We start from the raw sequence: 17,511 nt of genomic DNA, 5'->3' as shown, positions 1-17,511 counted from the left end.
AATACCCCTCTTTTCCTCCTTGTGCTTGTTCGTCCTCCTTTGGAAGGATGTACTGTGGCCTTCAGGGTTTTTTGCCACCATAAGGACCACTGGTAGTTTTACAGGAAGAGTGTGACCACACCCATTATATCTGGTCACGCGAGAGGTGTCAGGTTTATACATCTCCACCTGCTTCTAGTGGTGGGGTTGCCCTGTTTGCATCCTTCCTTTGTGAGTACCATTTTTCCTTCTATGTGACATTGGGGCTCCCGTTATCTATGTTATTTTTCTTTTCATGGTGTCCACTCACCCTCCCCATCAACAATTTATGTTGTCCTGCTTACTTGAATATTCTCCAGCTCTAGTAATAGCTAGCAGCACGGTGGATCCAAACCCTGGCCTGGAGTTGGTTGGTATACATCTGCTTGGTCGTTTTTTTTTTTAGCATACTTTGCATTATACCTTTTCTGGCTTTGCTCCAGATTGGACCTATGAAAATCTTTGATACAGAGGCCTGATGAAGGGCTCATTTTGCCAGAAACAAACTTGTGTCATTCACTATTTAGTACAAGCTGACGCTCATGATTTATCCATAACGTCATGCCAGACATACATTTTCTCTGTGTGTTGAAGAATTTTTACCTTGAATTAAGCTATTGTGATACCTCTGAAGATTGAAATGCTGGATAAAGTTTATACAAAAAAGGATCACAATTTTTTGCATTTTTTTGTGTCAATAAAAGTAAATTAAGATATTTTTCTACTGCAAACCATTGTTGTGGTTTCTAAAGAAATAACAAATCCTCATAGTATCTGTTGAGCGTCAAGGACACAAAAGCGCTTTTTCCTTCCGTTAGAAAGGACTTTTCCAATCTATATAACTACAAGACTAGTAAATCAGAGCCCATGTTTCTCCATAGATAATAGAGTAACAGCAAGTGCTGCACACGGTCCATTGCATAACACACAGATAAAGCCTTGCTGTTCCTTACCGTGTGTTTTGGCATTGGGTATACAGAGACACACACACTGGGCGCACTTTGTGCTGGAGCAGCTGGAAGGCGCTGCCACAGTTCTTCTGATAAGTAAGGCATGAATGGGGCAAGTAGACGAAGCGTGTGCTCTGCTCCCCAGTACAGGACCTGCTGAGCGTTGGAGGCCTCAGGACCCTTCAAGACGGGTTTTACAGCTTCCTGTATTGAAAGATAAGATAATGGTACTCATATGAGAAAGCTGTCCATCTTCAGCTGAATACAAGAGATGTGTTATAAAGACATAAACAGAAGTGTTGCTTTAATAAAGCTAAATTTCTGGATGGTGATGAGCAAAAAATTATCCTAACATGCAAATTTCCGCTAACTCAGGAAGAGAAAGATATTCAGCATTGCAAAGAAAGCAGCTGCTGGTCAATAAGCAGCAAAGACAAGGAGGGAATTGGGTAAAACTAAAGGTGGCCGTACATCAGACGATGTATGGCAACTTGACCGAAAGACAGATCTCTTTTTGAATGAATCTGATCGGAAAGATGTCTGTTGGCTGCCCATAAACCGCTGGTCGACTTTCAATCGATTTCAGCATGAAATCTCTTGGGAACTGGCCTTGTTACACTGCATCCACCCACAGCGCTACCCCCCCAGAGTAAATGTGCCCCCCGGTGCCCAGGGCAGTATACTTTACCTGTCGGTGTCCACCACTAGCTCCAGGCTCCATCCTCATGCACGCACCCCATATGGTAGCCGGTGTAACATTGGCGCATGTGTGATGTCACACGTGTGGGACGCATGTACGGATGAAAGAAGTAGCCCAGAGCCACTGGCAGGCACGGACAAGTGATGTATACTGCCCTGGGCACCGGGGGGTGTGGGGGATGGCACATTGGACATTAGGGGGGACAGCATCGGGGGTTTCATCACGTTTGTAGCTCGTCCTGATATCGCTTGCTGTTATCGATGCACACCTGATCGGCCACAACGGCCCAACATCTTGCAGCATGTCCAATCGACTCGCTCGGCCCGACATTGGTCGCATAGGCATACGTGCATGCACTTAGCGGCACCAATTCTCACCTGATTAAATAATAATGATCAAATCAGATGGTCGATCGGCCGCCAAGTCGCTGGATGTATGGGCACCTTTTCAGTGATGTGTTCATTAGCTACCCTGAACTGTCCATATCATAATAGTATCTTGCTGATGGCAAGTGACAGCTAAGGGATGATCTCATCAGTATGAAGATGCTCCTTTACTGCCCAACAAAGGTCCACATCCCCGCTGTGCTGCCTGGCATCCATGCCTAAATCACACGCCTGGCTTCACTTATGCCACTTATTTTGGCAGGCAGTGCTTTTCTGTATGTCAGCTGTGAACTTGAATGGAGTTTGGGATTAGGTGAAACATCTAAAACAGAGCCCCAATCACAGAACACTCCCCATAAGAATCCTCCTTTTCTTCTTCTTTATTTATTTATATAGCGCCAACATCTTCCGCAGCGCTGTACAGAGTATATTATTGTCTTGTCACTAACTGTCACTCAAAGGGGATCACAATCTAATTCCTACCATAATCATATGTATATGTATGTATCGTGTAGTGTATGTATCATAGTCTAAGGCCAATTTTTAGGGGGAAGCCAATTAACTTATCTGTATGTTTTTGGAATGTGGGAGGAAACCGGAGTGCCCGAAGGAAACCCACGCAGACACGGGGAGAACATACAAACTCCTTTCAGATGTTGACCTGGCTGGGATTTGAACCGGGAATCCAGCGCTGCAAGGCGAGAGGGCTAACCACTACGTCGCCATACTGCCCAACAAGCTTTTCTTGCACTCACAGTTCCTTAAGGTGGGTACACACATCAGATAAAAGTCTTTGGAAAAGGCAAGATCACAGACCAATTTTACCCCGTTCCATGTAGTATGAGAGCCATACTAGACACAGTCTATTCTATGGAGCTGAACTCCCCATCAGATAAAAATCTGCAAAAGATCCATTCCTGCAAAATGCATTCATAGTCTATGATATCTGCAGATCTCATACACACCTTGTTTAACGGACAATCACCTGCAGATCAGATCCACCAGGATGGATCTTCAGATCTGCAGATGATTGTCTGATCTGCAGATGAATGTCTGTTAAACAAGGTGTATATGATGATCTGCAGATCTCATAGACTATGAATGCATTTTGCAGGAATGGATCTTTTGCAGGAACAGATCTTTTGCAGATACTGATCTTTTGAATGTGTACAGCATCTTTGTGTGCAGCATCTTGCAAAGATTTCTGTCTGATGGGGAGTTCAGCTCCATAGAATAGACTGTGTAGAGTATGGCTCTCATACTACATGGAAGGGGGTAAAATTGGTCTGTGATCTTTCATTTTCCAAAGACTTTTATCTCAAGTGTGTATGTAGCATTAGACACTGAGCTTGTTATACCCACCACATAGACATCACAGTAGCTCTGCAGCCAGAATGAATAAATGGCTCCTGTGGCTCCGTGGATCTCATAGGCCTGCATCTTCCTCTCACACTCCTCTGTCAGCTGCCGTAAGCGATCCAGAAGCCAGCGGTCAATGGGGGCCCGTGGCCTCACCTAGCACACAAAGCAGATCATTCAACAAGAAGCAATACAAAGATAAGCAACAGCATAATAACCTTTAAAGAAAAACATGTATTTGTTACAACTTATACAAATCCTGCAATACATCTGCAGGGTGTCTACTTCCAGCTTTCATGGAAGCAGACATAGGGTTAGGATCCTGTGTTTACAAATTAGCTGCTGTGCCGAGGCAACCAGCTGACAGCTGTGAGATCAAATTACAGCTGTGATTAGTCACATATGAGGTTGAATTAGATAGGCTTAACTCTCTAAATACGTACAGAGTGCATTTCTCCCTGTTTTCCTTCTCTCCTGTGAAAGGGTTCAGGTCCACTTTAAACTGCTAATACTCTTGTCTGAACAGCTGAGCTCTCTTTATTTTGCAGCAGCTGCCATCTTGTTGGTGATATCAGAAACATTATTATTATTATTATTATTATTATTATTATCATAACTATGTCCTCCTGGGCCATGGAAACAAGACACAGGCAGACAGACACAAAACATTTATATCTCGCTTTTCTCCTGGCGGACTAAAAGCGCCAGAGCTACAACCACTAGGACAGGCTCTATAGGAAGTAGCAGTGTCAGGGAGTCTTGCCCAAGGTCTCCTAACAGAATAGTTGCTGGCTTACTGAACAGGCAGAGCCAAGATTCAAACCCAAGTCACCTGTGTCAGAGGCGGAGCCCTGGAAGCAGGACTTACCTCCTCCACTGGCAGTGGAATGAAATCCTCCCCCAGAGCTGAGAGTGTGAATTTCACTCCGTTCCAGATTTTGTTGCAGAAGTGACGGACGGCGAGGACAGAGGCAACGTCCAGATTAATGTCGTCTCCTAAACAAGACGGGGTGAAGGGAGGAAGAGTAAAGAATGAAAAAAACTGTGTCTACCGCAAGACAAAAATGTTTATTTAAAATAAACTTTGGACAAATACCACCCCCCTCCCCCCCCCCAAGGAAAAAAATATACTACATATGCAATATAAAGGTGTTGTTCGAGTGATAAAGTTAAAATGATACTTTTTTTTTTTAAAGCACACCTGAAGTGACATGTGACATGTGACATGGTGAGGTAAACATAGGTACACATAAAGTGGTTTGCAAAAGTATTCGGCCCCCTTGAAGTTTTCCACATTTTGTCACATTACTGTCACAAACATGAACCAATTTGATTGGAATTTCGCATGAAAGACCAATACAAAGTGGTGTACACGTGAGAAGTGGAGCGAAAATCATACATGATTCCAAACATTTTTTACAAATCAATAACTGCAAAGTGGGGTGTGTGTAATTATTCAGCCCCCTTTGGTCTGAGTGCAGTCAGTTGCCCATAGACATTGCCTGATGAGTGCTGATGACTAAATAGAGTGCACCTGTGTGTAATCTAATGTCAGTACAAATACAGCTGCTCTGTGACGGCCTCAGAGGTTGTCTAAGAGAATACTGGGAGCAACAACACCATGAAGTCCAAGGAACACACCAGACAGGTCAGGGATAAAGTTATTGAGAAATTTAAAGCAGGCTTAGGCTACAAAAAGATTTCCAAAGCCTTGAACATCCCAAGGAGCACTGTTCAAGCGATCATTCAGAAATGGAAGGAGTATGGCACAACTGTAAGCCTACCAAGACGAGGCCGTCCACCTAAACTCACAGGCCGAACAAGGAGATCGCTGGTCAGCGCTGATCAGAAATGCAGTCAAGAGACCCATGGTGACTCTGGACGAGCTGCAGAGATCTACAGCTCAGGAGGGGGAATCTGTCCATAGTACTATTAGTCGTGCACTGCACAAAGTTGGCCTTTATGGAAGAGTGGCAAGAAGAAAGCCATTGTTAACAGAAAAGCATAAGGAGTCCTGTTTGCAGTTTGCCACAAGCCATGTGGGGGACACAGCAAACATGTGGAAGAAGGTGCTCTGGTCCGATGAGACCAAAATGGAACCAAAATGCAAAACTCTATGGGCTTGATTCACAAAGCGGTGCTAACCTACTTAGCACATCTAAAGTCTTTAGACGTGCTAACCAGGGTGCTAAGTAGGTTAGCACCGAATTATCTGATTCAGAAATTCGGTGCTAACCTACTTAGCACCCTGGTTAGCACGTCTAAAGACTTTAGACGTGCTAAGTAGGTTAGCACCGCTTTGTGAATCAAGCCCTATGTGTGGCAGAAAACTAACACTGCACATCACTCTGAACACACCATCCCCACTGTCAAATATGGTGGTGGCAGCATCATGCTCTGGGGGTGCTTCTCTTCAGCAGGGACAGAGAAGCTGGTCAGAGTTGATGTGAAGATGGATGGAGCCAAATACAGGGCAATCTTGGAAGAAAACCTCTTGGAGGCTGCAAAAGACTTGAGACTGGGGCGGAGGTTCACCTTCCAGCAGGACAACGACCCTAAACATAAAGCCATGGTAACAATGGAATGGTTTAAAACAAAACATATTCTTGTGTTAGAATGGCCCAGTCAAATTCCAGATCTAAATCCAATCGAGAATCTGTGGCAAGATCTGAAAACTGCTGATGACAAACGCTGTCCATCTAATCTGACTGAGCTGGAGCTGTTTTGCAAAGAAGAATGGGCAAGGATTTCAGTCTCTAGATGTGCAAAGCTGGTAGAGACATACCCTAAAAGACTGGCAGCTGTAATTGCAGCAAAAGGTGGTTCTACAAAGTATTGAATCAGGGGGCTGAATAATTACACACAACCCACTTTGCAGTTATTTATTTGTAAAAAAATGTTTGGAATCATGTATGATTTTCCTTCCACTTCTCACATGTACACTACTTTGTATTAGTCTTTCACGTGGAATTCCAATAAAATTGATTTATGTTTGTGGCAGTAATGTGACAAAATGTGGAAAACTTCAAGGGGGCCGAATACTTTTGCAAACCACTGTAGTATTAGCTTTACTAAGCAATTAAAATGCCCTGTCTGTTTTCCAGTACAGTAAGAATTATTGTTTGTTGTTTATGTAAATGAGCTTGTCAAACAACTTGTGCCATTGTATTTCCCGAAAAGTAAATAGAAGCTAAAAGAGCTATATGAGAGTGAGAAAAGGCTCGTGATAAGCTTTTAATTCTGGAAAGTTCAAAGTGTCCTTACTTCTGTTTGTTTTTCAGCTCAGCAAAGCAGATTTGTCATTGCTACTGTAAAGCTGGCCATACACTGGCCCGATTTGCCGCCGTTTCGACAGCAGATTCGATCACTGGGATCGAATCTGCTGCCAATCGTTCGCGCTACACGCCGAATTTCGATCCATTTCGTCCGATCCCGTCGATCGCTCCGTGCGGAAAATTACCGTCCATCGCCCGTGGGTAGGGAGCACGTCGCTAGCGGCGTCCGAGTACCCGACGACCGACGCAATAGAGCCGCATACATTACCTGCTCCGCCGGCACGACTACCCCCGGTTACCGCTGCTCCGTGTCCGCGCTGGTCTCCGGCATGCTTCAGTTCCTCCTGCCCGGCAGGAAGTTTAAACAGTAGAGGGCACTCTACTGTTTAAACTTCCTGCCGGGCAGGAAGAAGTAAAGCATGCTGGACCTGGAGACCAGAGCGTGGAAGATAGCGGAGACCTGGGGACTGGAGTCGCGCCGGCGGAGCAGGTAATGTATGCGGGCGGGGGAGCGGTGGCAGCACCACCACCACCACAACAGATTGTGAACGGTTTCAGGCTGAAATCGGTTCACAATCTGTTTGCAGTAAAGGTAGCCATACGATCCCTCTCTGATCAGATTCGATCAGAGAGGGATCTATCTGTTGGTCGAATCTGATGGCAAATCGACCAGTGTATGGCTACCTTAAAGAATTCTTAAAATGAAGAAGTCCTTCAACTAAAAATAAAAATAAGAGACTCAGTAATACGTATGTTCTATTAAGGCTACTTTCACATCTACTGTGTACTCCAGCCACTGTGGCCATTAGTCTCCATGAGTCTTTATGAGACTAGCCACACTATCTGTGGTCATGATGAATGCAGAGGCGACCTGTTTTCAGCCTAAAGACAATGGCCTCAATTCTGGTAGGGTTATCAAACAAATTACCTCATGTACGGTAATTTACCTTATGAGGTAATGACATTTAGCAATTCTGGTAGGTTGTAGTTGTGTTTTACCTTTGCATTAATTTGACCAAAAATCGCTATTCTCATGGATATTAGGGGGCATGTTTGCACATAATTAACTGATCACTTTAAGACCTGCCTGTACCTGGAGGTAAAGTCAATTTGTATGCATTTTGCAGTTTTTTAGTGAAGTTCTTATTGCTGTTTTAGTGTCGTTCCTATTCAGGCTGTGTAACAGAAGAGAATAGCAGAAATAAAACTCAAAATATTTACTGGATATTTCTTTATAGGGGATGCTTATAAATATACTTTTCATAGGTTGCTACATAATCAAATACACCTTCCTCCCTCAAAAACAAAACATCTTCCAAAGACTATCCTAACTTATGGAAGACAATTAAGGACTAATACTATTATGTATTTACTGCATGCTTACCGCTGAAATACCACACATTTTACTGCACTTTATGCATTTACCGCAAGTTTTACCGCATGTTCGGAAATACAGAAAAATCAGAATTGCAAAAAAATACGGAAAATACTGCATTAGGTATTTTTCCTACAAAAAAATATTTACCTCACATAGCTACCAGAATTGAGGCCAATGTACTCCTGTAAGTGGGAGGAGTCGCAATCCCACAAACCACACAAAACAATGGTGAGAAGTCATGAGCGATTAAGCGATGCTGCAGAACTAGTCACCTCTGACCCTCGTGTGTCTTTTCATTTTAGGTGTACCACGTCTCGAAACTTCTCTAATGTAACCTGTCCTGCAGAGCTCACATCTCACCTTGCACCTTGTGAGAGCAGAGGGCGAATCGCAGAGCATCTGTACCGCATTCTGGGATCCCTCTGGGGTAATCCTTTAACTGAAAGAAAAACAGACATCCTATTTTACAAAAGAAAGGTCTCATTCTCCTCTGCAGAGAGCAGACACGTATATTCTATACACTGTATATTTATGTACACCAATGTCTGTATTATTATTTTGTAGCCCATGTTTGTTTCTTACTCTGTACAGCACCACAGAATCTGTTGTCGCTTTATAAATTAATAATCCAGAGGCGTAGCTATGGGTGGGCAAGCGGAACACATGTCCCCGGGCGAAGCACAGTAAGGGGGCGCAGAGCATGGCCACCACATCCCCAAGTGAGTGAGAGGCAGCTCGCTGGCTGCCCGAAGTGCCCCTGCTTCTCTCCCTCCCTCTGCAGAGGAGTGCAGAAGTGTTAACTGCAGCAGAACAAGGGGGGCATATCTGGCTAACTGTAGGGGGTACATCTAGCTATCTAAATGTGGGAAAGGGAGGCACACCTGGCCATCTAAAAGTGGGAAAGGGAGGCACATCTGGCTATCTAGAGGGGGGCATATTTGGCTATCTAAACGGGGAAACGGGGGAAACATTTGGCTAAACAGCATTTGTACATTTGTCTCCACTCATGACCACACCCACATTCTGATGCGTGGCCATGCCCAATTTGTCTAGAGGGGGGCACAAAAACTGTCTTTGTCCCCGGGCGCTGAAAAGCCTAGCTACGCCTCTGCAATAATCATAATAATATACCGGTAGTCTACTTAAAAAAAAAAAAAGGATCCAAGTAGATTAGTTGCCGGTGTACACTGAATACACAGATGGTGTGTCGTGTGTCTTACCAGTCCAGATTCTGCTACTTTAAACTCCCGCTGATCCAAATTGCCCTCCTTTAACTTCTCCCTCAAATGCTAAAAAGAGAAAAAAAAAAAAGTTATGAATGGCATCACAGCACAAGGACTGACAACAGTCAGGCGGAAAGGTATGTGTGTGTGAGGGGGTCTGTAAGTGTTAGACATAGGTAGGAAGGTCAGTTATAGTTACCCATAGGTTGGAGGGTAGGGGGGGGGGGGGGTTGGTTAGGCATAGGTGGTGGTCTGTTAGGCTTAGGCATAGGTTTGGGGGGTTGGTTAGGGTTAGGAATAAAGGAATGAGAGTGAGGGAATCTGTTAGGGTTAGGAATAGATAAGAAGGTCAGTTATAGTTAGCCACAGGTTGGGGAGGGAGGTTTGGTTAGGCATAGGTGTGTGGGTGTGTGTGGGGGGTGGGGCGTCGGTCTGTTGGGTTTAGGCATATTGTAGGTGCAGGGGGGGAGGGGGTGATGGGGTTGGTTTTGGTTAGAGTTAGGCATAGGTTGAAGGGGTTAGTTATAGTTAGCCTCAGGTTGGGGGGTCTGGTTAGGCATAGATTGGGGGGGGGGGGGTCGGTCATAGTTAGCCACAGGTGTGGGGGGTTTGGTTAGATATAGGTGTGGTGGTCTGTTTGGTTAGGCATAGTTATATAGGGGAATTGGTAAAGGAAATTTGAAGTGAAAATAAACTTATGATATAATGACTTGTATGTGTAGGGCAGCTAGGAAATAGAACATTAGAAGCACATATTTGAGTCTCATATTGTTTCCAGAACAGGAAGAGTTCAGTTGTTATCTGTGCAAAAGAGCATCTCTGAGCTCCCCGACTTATTTAGTCAAAGAGCCATTGCTATTTTCTGAAGCACTTATCTCAACCTGTCTTTCAATGTTTTTTTGTTTGATTAAGGCAGGGAACACACTTGACAGTTTTCGTGCGCGTTTTCTGCACAGAAAAACTGAGAACTCATGTTAATCAATGGGCTAGTACACACTTACTGTGTTGTCCGCGCGCAGAAAAAAAACTGACATTCTGCATCCTGATTCTGCACATTTTGGCAGTTTTCTGTATTAATTACATCAGCTGCTGTAAAAAAACGCGCGCGTTTTCCTGCATGGAAACACACTTAGTGTGCAGAAAAAGTATGCAGAAAAACGCGCGCGGAAAACTGAAAGTCAAGTGTGTTCCCTGCCTTAGGTTTTACTGCCAGGAAGGTTAAAGGGTCATTAGCTCTGCTCTGTTTCATCATTTAAAATACAGAGCGTAATTAGTAAACTGCAAATATTAGAGAATGATGCAATGTTATAGAAAAACAGTTATATAACTGAAAATAAAAATATGAGAACATTTTCTTTGCTACTAATGTTCTAGTAATTATCCGTACTACACAACCAATTCATTATATCACAAGGTTTTTTTTTTTTTGCTTCAGTGTCACTTTAAGGTTTGGTATCAGTTGGGGGTTGGTCAGGCTTATGGTGGCCATACATGGTACAATTTTTTTACTTTTTTTCAATTAATTTAGTTCGATTATTCCGTTAGATCGAATGTAACGATTTTTCCAGCATGTCCGATCAGATTTTACTCGAAAAAACGGGATAATCGTTTGAATTTCTTGATCGGAAAAAAAAAATATTTTCAACTTTCATTCGATTCGATTATATACATCGAATAAACGGGAAAAATCAAACGTTTTTATTGTATCGTGTATGGGCACCATTAGACATCGTTAGAGGGAGGTTTCAAGTAAAGGTGCCAAAAACACGATACAATAAAATGATCCGATTTTATGGCAATTCGATATATATGATCGGATTTCCCGAAAAAAAAAAAAAACGAAAACTTTTTATTCATTTGACTGAAAAATCCGATGGGATTTCCAGCTTTTTTTTTTTTTTTTATCGATCCGGAATGCTGGAAATTTCAATTTTTCTAAAGATTGTATGGTGTGTGTTAGATTGTCAATTTATTAACCACTTCGCATCCAGACCTTGTTTTCCCCTTATTGACCAGAGCAGTTTTGACGCTTTAGCAGTGTCCCTTTATAATCAGCCACTTTATCCCTACTCACGACACCTAAATGATCTAGTTATCGTTTTTTTCAGGACAAACTAGACTTTCATCGGCGGGTATTTTGTCCCGATAATTTTTTTTTTTTCTGCGCATTTTAGCGGGAAAAAAGAGGGGAAAACGTTAAAATTGCATTATTTCTCAGGTTTTCTTCAATTCTAGTAAAAAATACAAAGTGCTACAGTAGGTAAAAGACATGCCATCAGTATTAAGTCCCCCAAGGATAGATAGCCAGATGTGTGCCCAGTATCAGACCCCCCCAGTATAGCCAGATGTGCCCCCAATATCAGCCCCCCAGTATAGCCAGATATGCCCCTGCATTTGCGACCCCCCCACATATATTTATACAGCTGCGTATCACAAATAAGCACCCCTCATTATAGCCAGATGTGTCCCCAGGATCAGTGTTCCCCATTATAGCCAGATGTGTCCCCAGGATTAGCGCCCCCACCCCATTATTGCATATGTGCCCCCCAGCATTAAGTTATGTCCCTCAGGACCATCAGATGTGCCCCCCATTATAAAATCCCCCACCCCATTACCCTGATGGGCCCCAATAATAATTTCAAACCCCCCCCCCCTCAGATTTTAAACCCCCACCCTATGTTATGGGCAGCCTGATGTGCCCTCCCCCCCTTATCACGATGCCCCCCCCCCCAGATCGTAAAAAAAACGCCCCTGCAGGATGAATATCTCACCTTACCTGGTTCCTGCGATCATCCTGCAGCTCCAGCCTCCATTCTCCGCTCTTTACTCAGCCCTGTGACGCTGAATATCCGGGTCCCGGCTTGATGACGTCATGAAGCCGGGACACGGATATTCAGCGTCACAGGGCTGAGTGCACCGCGGAGAATGGAGGCTGGAGCTGCAGGATGATCGCAGGAACCAGTTCAGGTAAGATATTCATCTTGCAGGGGTGTTTTTTTTACGATCTGGCCACGGAGGGGGAAAGATGAATGATCACGCTGTTTGCTACAGCGGTAATTATTCATCCGCGGGGGGGGGGGGGTCACTAATTGGCTACAAGGGAACATGTTCCCTTTTGCCAATTAGTAAGGCAGCTGACAGTGCCGGGGGGTGCGCTCTGAAGCGCACCTGTTCCTGCACAACAGCGCTGCAAGCAGGTCAGTATATCTACGTCGCTGTGGCTTGGAGGGTGCCACAGCTGACGTAGATATACTGTAGTGGAGGGGAAAGTGGTTAATATACACACCCTAGCAATTTTCTCAGAGTTTCCAATCATTTTTATCATCATTGGGGAAAAATTGAACATAGGTGTGTGTGTGGTACATTGGTCAGATTTTTGAAATGTTACAATCAGTCAGAAACATTTATTGCAATTCTTGAATTTAACAGATATTAAATAAAAATGTATGGTGTGTGGCCACCTTTAGAATGGGGTCAGGTTAGGCAATACTAAAATATTGGTAAAAATGATCAATATTTTACTATTTTAATTTCACCAATATTCTACTAGTGGCTATTTCCTGCACCCGTGGAAAGCACCTCATTTGTTTCCATGGATACACCATGAACTGGATTAGAGAGAGCGGTTACAGACAGATGTCTGCGTTGCTATTGGTTGTACCTCTAGGCTTATTCCTGACATCACATCCAGGGGATCCAGAACATTTCCCAGAGACTTGCTCATCTTCCTGCCATGGGCATCTCTGACCATCGAATGCAGAAACACCTGAGGACAAACACAGAGATCCTCTGCTAGATGTACAGACATCGTATGTTCCTCCGGCACTTAGGAATGGATTCAAGTTTAGATGCAGTGTAATTATGGCGTACCTCTTTAAATGGTATTTGTCCTGTCAGTTGCTCTCCTAACATAACCATGCGGGCCACCCAGAAGAAAAGCAAGTCGCTGCCTGTCTCCAGCAGAGAGTTGGGGTAAAACTCTTTCAGATCTGTGGTCTACAAAGATGAAAGAGAAAACACACTCTAAAATAATAATAATACATAAATAATAATAATTTCCACACGTGCTGTCAAGTTTGGCACAACCCCTTCCCCTACTCCCCCCATTATAACCTTAGAATCCATAGTAACTGAAAAAAAATAAAATCAATCATCCAATAGGAAATTATTTATTTAGCTTACCTATCCTGTTGTTTTTAGTGTTTACGGTCAGATGCAAGACAAACTTGATATGAAAAAAGAAAAGAATATGTCTGCTGCTTTCCATCTTTACTGTTTCTGTGTGATGCCAAAAGTGACATCACTTCTGCCCTGTTCTTTTTTTTTTTATTTTTTTAACCCAGCTCAGTGTTAATTCACTACATATTTGATAGGTGTCCCTCCCACAACAAACATCACTGTCTTAGGGGCTTACATCACTGAGAAAACTCTTTGGGGGAGGGGGGTTGGCTTTAAATACATTCTGGTATTAATAATAATAATAATAATATTAAATTCTGGGCATGGTGTCTTTGCCTTATCCGATATGGGATGTTTAGGTTATTTGCATTTTAAAATAAGCTTCTTACTGTAAAAAGAAAAAAAAAAAAAGACTTCCCACATTTCTGTTGGCACTGCACAGTTCGGAACAGTTCAGTAAAGGTACACAGACCAGGTAAAAAAAAAATGGAGGATATATAGGGTCGTACTTAAAAAAAAAAAAAAAAAAGGGGGGGGGGTTTACAGATATATTTGGGGCACTTTTGGGGCATAATTATTTTTAGGCATGTTTTTCTTTTTGGATGTCACAACCCCCTTTAATAGCACTCACATTTTCCGGCCATCCCAGCATGGCAAATGGGAAAAGCGCAGAAGAGAACCAGGTATCCAGAACATCCTCATCTACAGAGAAATAGATGGAAAAAATTAGATGTGTATTTAAAGAGACTCTGTACCAAAAAAAAGTGCCCCTGGGGGGTACTTACCTCAGGAGGGGGAAGCTTCTGGATCCTAACAAGGCTTCCCCCGTCCTCCTCCGTCCCATGGTGGTCTCGCTGGGCCCCTCCGAAGCCACAGCCGACAATTTGTTAGGCTGTGGTGCAGGCGCAGTAGCGCCTGCAATATTTACCTTCCCCGGCTCTAGCACAGGCGCAGTAGAGCAGACCCGACTGGGTTCGGCTATTTCCGTCTGATCCCTAGCCGAGAGCCGATCCTGCGACTGCACTGGAGCAGGAGAGGTAAATATTTACATGGCAGCTGTGGGGAGGAGCCCAGTGAGAGCACCGTGGGATGGAGGAGGACAGGGGAAGCCTCGACGGGATCCAGAGATAGATATAACAACTTCACCCCACGGGCTATTTTACCCTGCCAAGGCCATTTACCCTGTCAGCTCCTCCCATTAATTTGCCCATAACTTTATCACAGCTTATCACACCTAAATGATCTATATCTTGTTCTTTTCACCACAAATTAGGCGGTTTGAGGGCTATACTTGTTTTCAGTCACTCTTATTTTCTATGCATTTTATAGGGAAATACAAGGACAAAAATGAAAAAATATACTATTTCTCCAATTACATCCCCTGTAATTTTAAAATAAACAATGCTACTATAGATAAAACCAACACATTTTATTTGCCCATTTGTCCAGGCTATCACAACATTTAAATTATGTTACTAGTATGATGTATGGAGACGATATATTATTTGGAAATAAAGATGTATTTTGTCTGTTTCGCGTTTTTTTGTACCCTATTGCAAGTCCTTATTTGCTGAAATAACAGTAATATACCTTCATGAGATACATATTAAAAAAGCTTAAACTTAAAGGTAACTATTTATCTATTTTGTTTAAACAAGTTTTTATTTTCGGTAACTACGGGGAAGAGGAGGGGATTAATAAGGTACAAATAACTCTACATTTATACTTTTGTTTTTTTACTTTCATTTTACTTCTTGGCCACTAGATGGTGCTACAAATACTATCCTGGGTTACCAGGAAGTTTTTTTTTTTAACTTTCTGTTTTGCTTTCATTATTATGAATGAACATGGCCCTGATTGGAGTCATGTGCATTCATTCCAGGCACTTTGATTGGCTTGGCATGTAAATAATTGCGCACCCGCCACTAATTGTCAGGACACACCAGTACGTCCTGTTAGCAGCAACAACAGTCCTGTTAGCAGCAACAAAGCTCAAACTGAATGCATAAAACGCTTAATTGTGAGTTAACTGAGGTGAGGTAATTCAACAGAAAAGCTTTGTGAATAGGCCCCCCATGACATTTAAGGGTAAGTATAATTTTAAAATAAATATAATAAAGCGGACTTAATCTGCTCCCTGATCAATAACGTCATTTTCATGAATTACTGATTTGCTTCCATGCAAAGAAATGACAGCCCCCACCCCCCCCCCCCCCCCTCCCCACACACACCTGTTTTTTCTTTCAAATACACCTGTACAACCGTGTACATTATTTGCAGTGTATGCCATTTTTGTGATCGCTACACTCTGGCAGCCTCCCTTTGCCTTTTGCTGCAAAAGCCACTGTCCATTTCTGTGTGAAAGCACTACTCACATATCTGTGATCTTTAGTTCGGTCTGTACAATGCTCTTTGCATATCCGTTCCTATTCTCTGTTCAGGAAGGTAACGCACAAGAACAGGAAAGACAGCGCACATCAATGATAAGACACTTGTAGATCCCTATTAGACAACACTTATATGTAAGTAAAGGGGCCCATACACCTATCGATTTTCCCGCCGATATACAGCAGATTCGATCACTGTGATCAAATCTTCTGTGAAATCATTGCGCAAACGCTGACCGAACGATCGATTTCCGTCCGAAATCAATCGTTCCCGACGATCCGTCCGCGCGGAAGATTTCGCTCGATCGCCGGCGGGTCAGGAGTGCATTGATAGCGGCGTTCGAATGTCCGACGACCAACACTAGCGGCAATACATTAACTGCTCCACCGGCGCGTGTCCCCGCTGTCACCGCTGCTCCTTCTCCGCTGGGTTCCGGCAGGCTTCACTTCTTCCTGTCCCGACTACTGTTTAAACTTGCCCGGACAGGAAGTGAAGTAAAGCTGGAGCCGAGCGCGGAGAAGAAGACAGCGGAGACCGGGGGACTCGCGCCGGCCGGATCAGGTAATGTATGCAAAGGGGGCGGCGGCAGCAGCAGCTTCACAGATGGTGAATCGATTTCATGCTGAAATCGATTCACAATCTGTTTGCAGTAAAGGCAGCCATACGATCCCTCTCTGATCAGATTCGATCAGAGAGGGATCTATCTGTTGGTCGATCTGATGGCAAATCGACCAGTGTATGGCCACCTTAAGGCTTATACTGCACTGCATAGGAGGCTATCTATGCTGCTGGTAAGGACCATAAAGTCTACCTACATCTTAACCTCCCTGGCGTTCTATTAAGATCGCCAGGGCGGCTGCGGGAGGGTTTTTTTTAAATTAAAAAAAAACTATTTCATGCAGCCAACTGAAAGTTGGCTGCATGAAAGCCCACTAGAGGGCGCTCCGTATGCGCACTTCTGATCGCCTCCGGCGATCAGAAGTAACAAGGAAGGCCGCAATGAGCGGCCTTCCTTGTTTCGATTTCCTCGTCGCCATGGCGACGAGCGGAGTGACGTCATGGACGTCAGCCAACGTCCTGACGTCTGCCGCCTCCGATCCAGCCCTTAGCACTGGCCGGAACTGTTTGTTCCGGCTGCGCTGGGCTCGGGCGGCTGGGGGGACCCTCTTTCGCCGCTGCACGCGGAGGATCGCCGCGCTGCGGAGGATCGCCGCGCTGCGGCGGCGATCAGGTAGCACACGCGGCTGGCAAAGTGCCGGCTGCGTGTGCTCCTTTTTATTTGATAGAAATCGGCCCAGCGGGGCCTGAGAAATCCTCCTACGCAGGTTACCCCGAGCTGAGCTCGGGATAACCGACAAGGAGGTTAAGGAAAAGCTGCAGTCTTTACATATAATAGTCTGGGCAATTAATGCACCTCATCAGTACTGAAGAAGCTACTCTGCCGGAATGATAAAATGTCTCCTAGGACCAGTGTTGCCAACTCATCCCTTTAATTACTGACACATCTAAGTTATACAGGTTCTGGGGCTATTTGCACATAATCAGGGCCTTAACTGCATCTACCTAGCCACAAAACCTGTATAATTCATATGTGTCAGTAATTAAAGGGATGAGTTGGCAACACTGCCTAGGACCCCCAAAACAGGCTGAACAGT

At 44.0% G+C, this 17,511-nt stretch overlaps 1 protein-coding gene across 1 annotated transcript in view; it reads right to left on the bottom strand.

Moving 5' to 3' along the window:
- The window catches only part of VARS2 (valyl-tRNA synthetase 2, mitochondrial), a 73,702-nt gene that overhangs the window by 15,772 nt on the left and 40,419 nt on the right, over window positions 1-17,511 (bottom strand). The window contains exons 20-27 of the mRNA XM_068250449.1: window positions 14,100-14,170; window positions 13,160-13,285; window positions 12,951-13,055; window positions 9,287-9,355; window positions 8,427-8,505; window positions 4,282-4,409; window positions 3,417-3,569; window positions 972-1,172 (exon numbers count right to left, since the gene is read on the bottom strand). Coding sequence (XP_068106550.1) covers window positions 972-1,172; window positions 3,417-3,569; window positions 4,282-4,409; window positions 8,427-8,505; window positions 9,287-9,355; window positions 12,951-13,055; window positions 13,160-13,285; window positions 14,100-14,170 — 932 coding nt within the window. The remainder of the gene's footprint in view (window positions 1-971; window positions 1,173-3,416; window positions 3,570-4,281; window positions 4,410-8,426; window positions 8,506-9,286; window positions 9,356-12,950; window positions 13,056-13,159; window positions 13,286-14,099; window positions 14,171-17,511) is intronic.

This window comes from Hyperolius riggenbachi, chromosome 8, assembly GCF_040937935.1.
Source record: "Hyperolius riggenbachi isolate aHypRig1 chromosome 8, aHypRig1.pri, whole genome shotgun sequence".
Taxonomy (NCBI): Eukaryota; Metazoa; Chordata; class Amphibia; order Anura; family Hyperoliidae; genus Hyperolius; species Hyperolius riggenbachi.
This window is presented reverse-complemented; position numbering and strand designations above follow the sequence as displayed.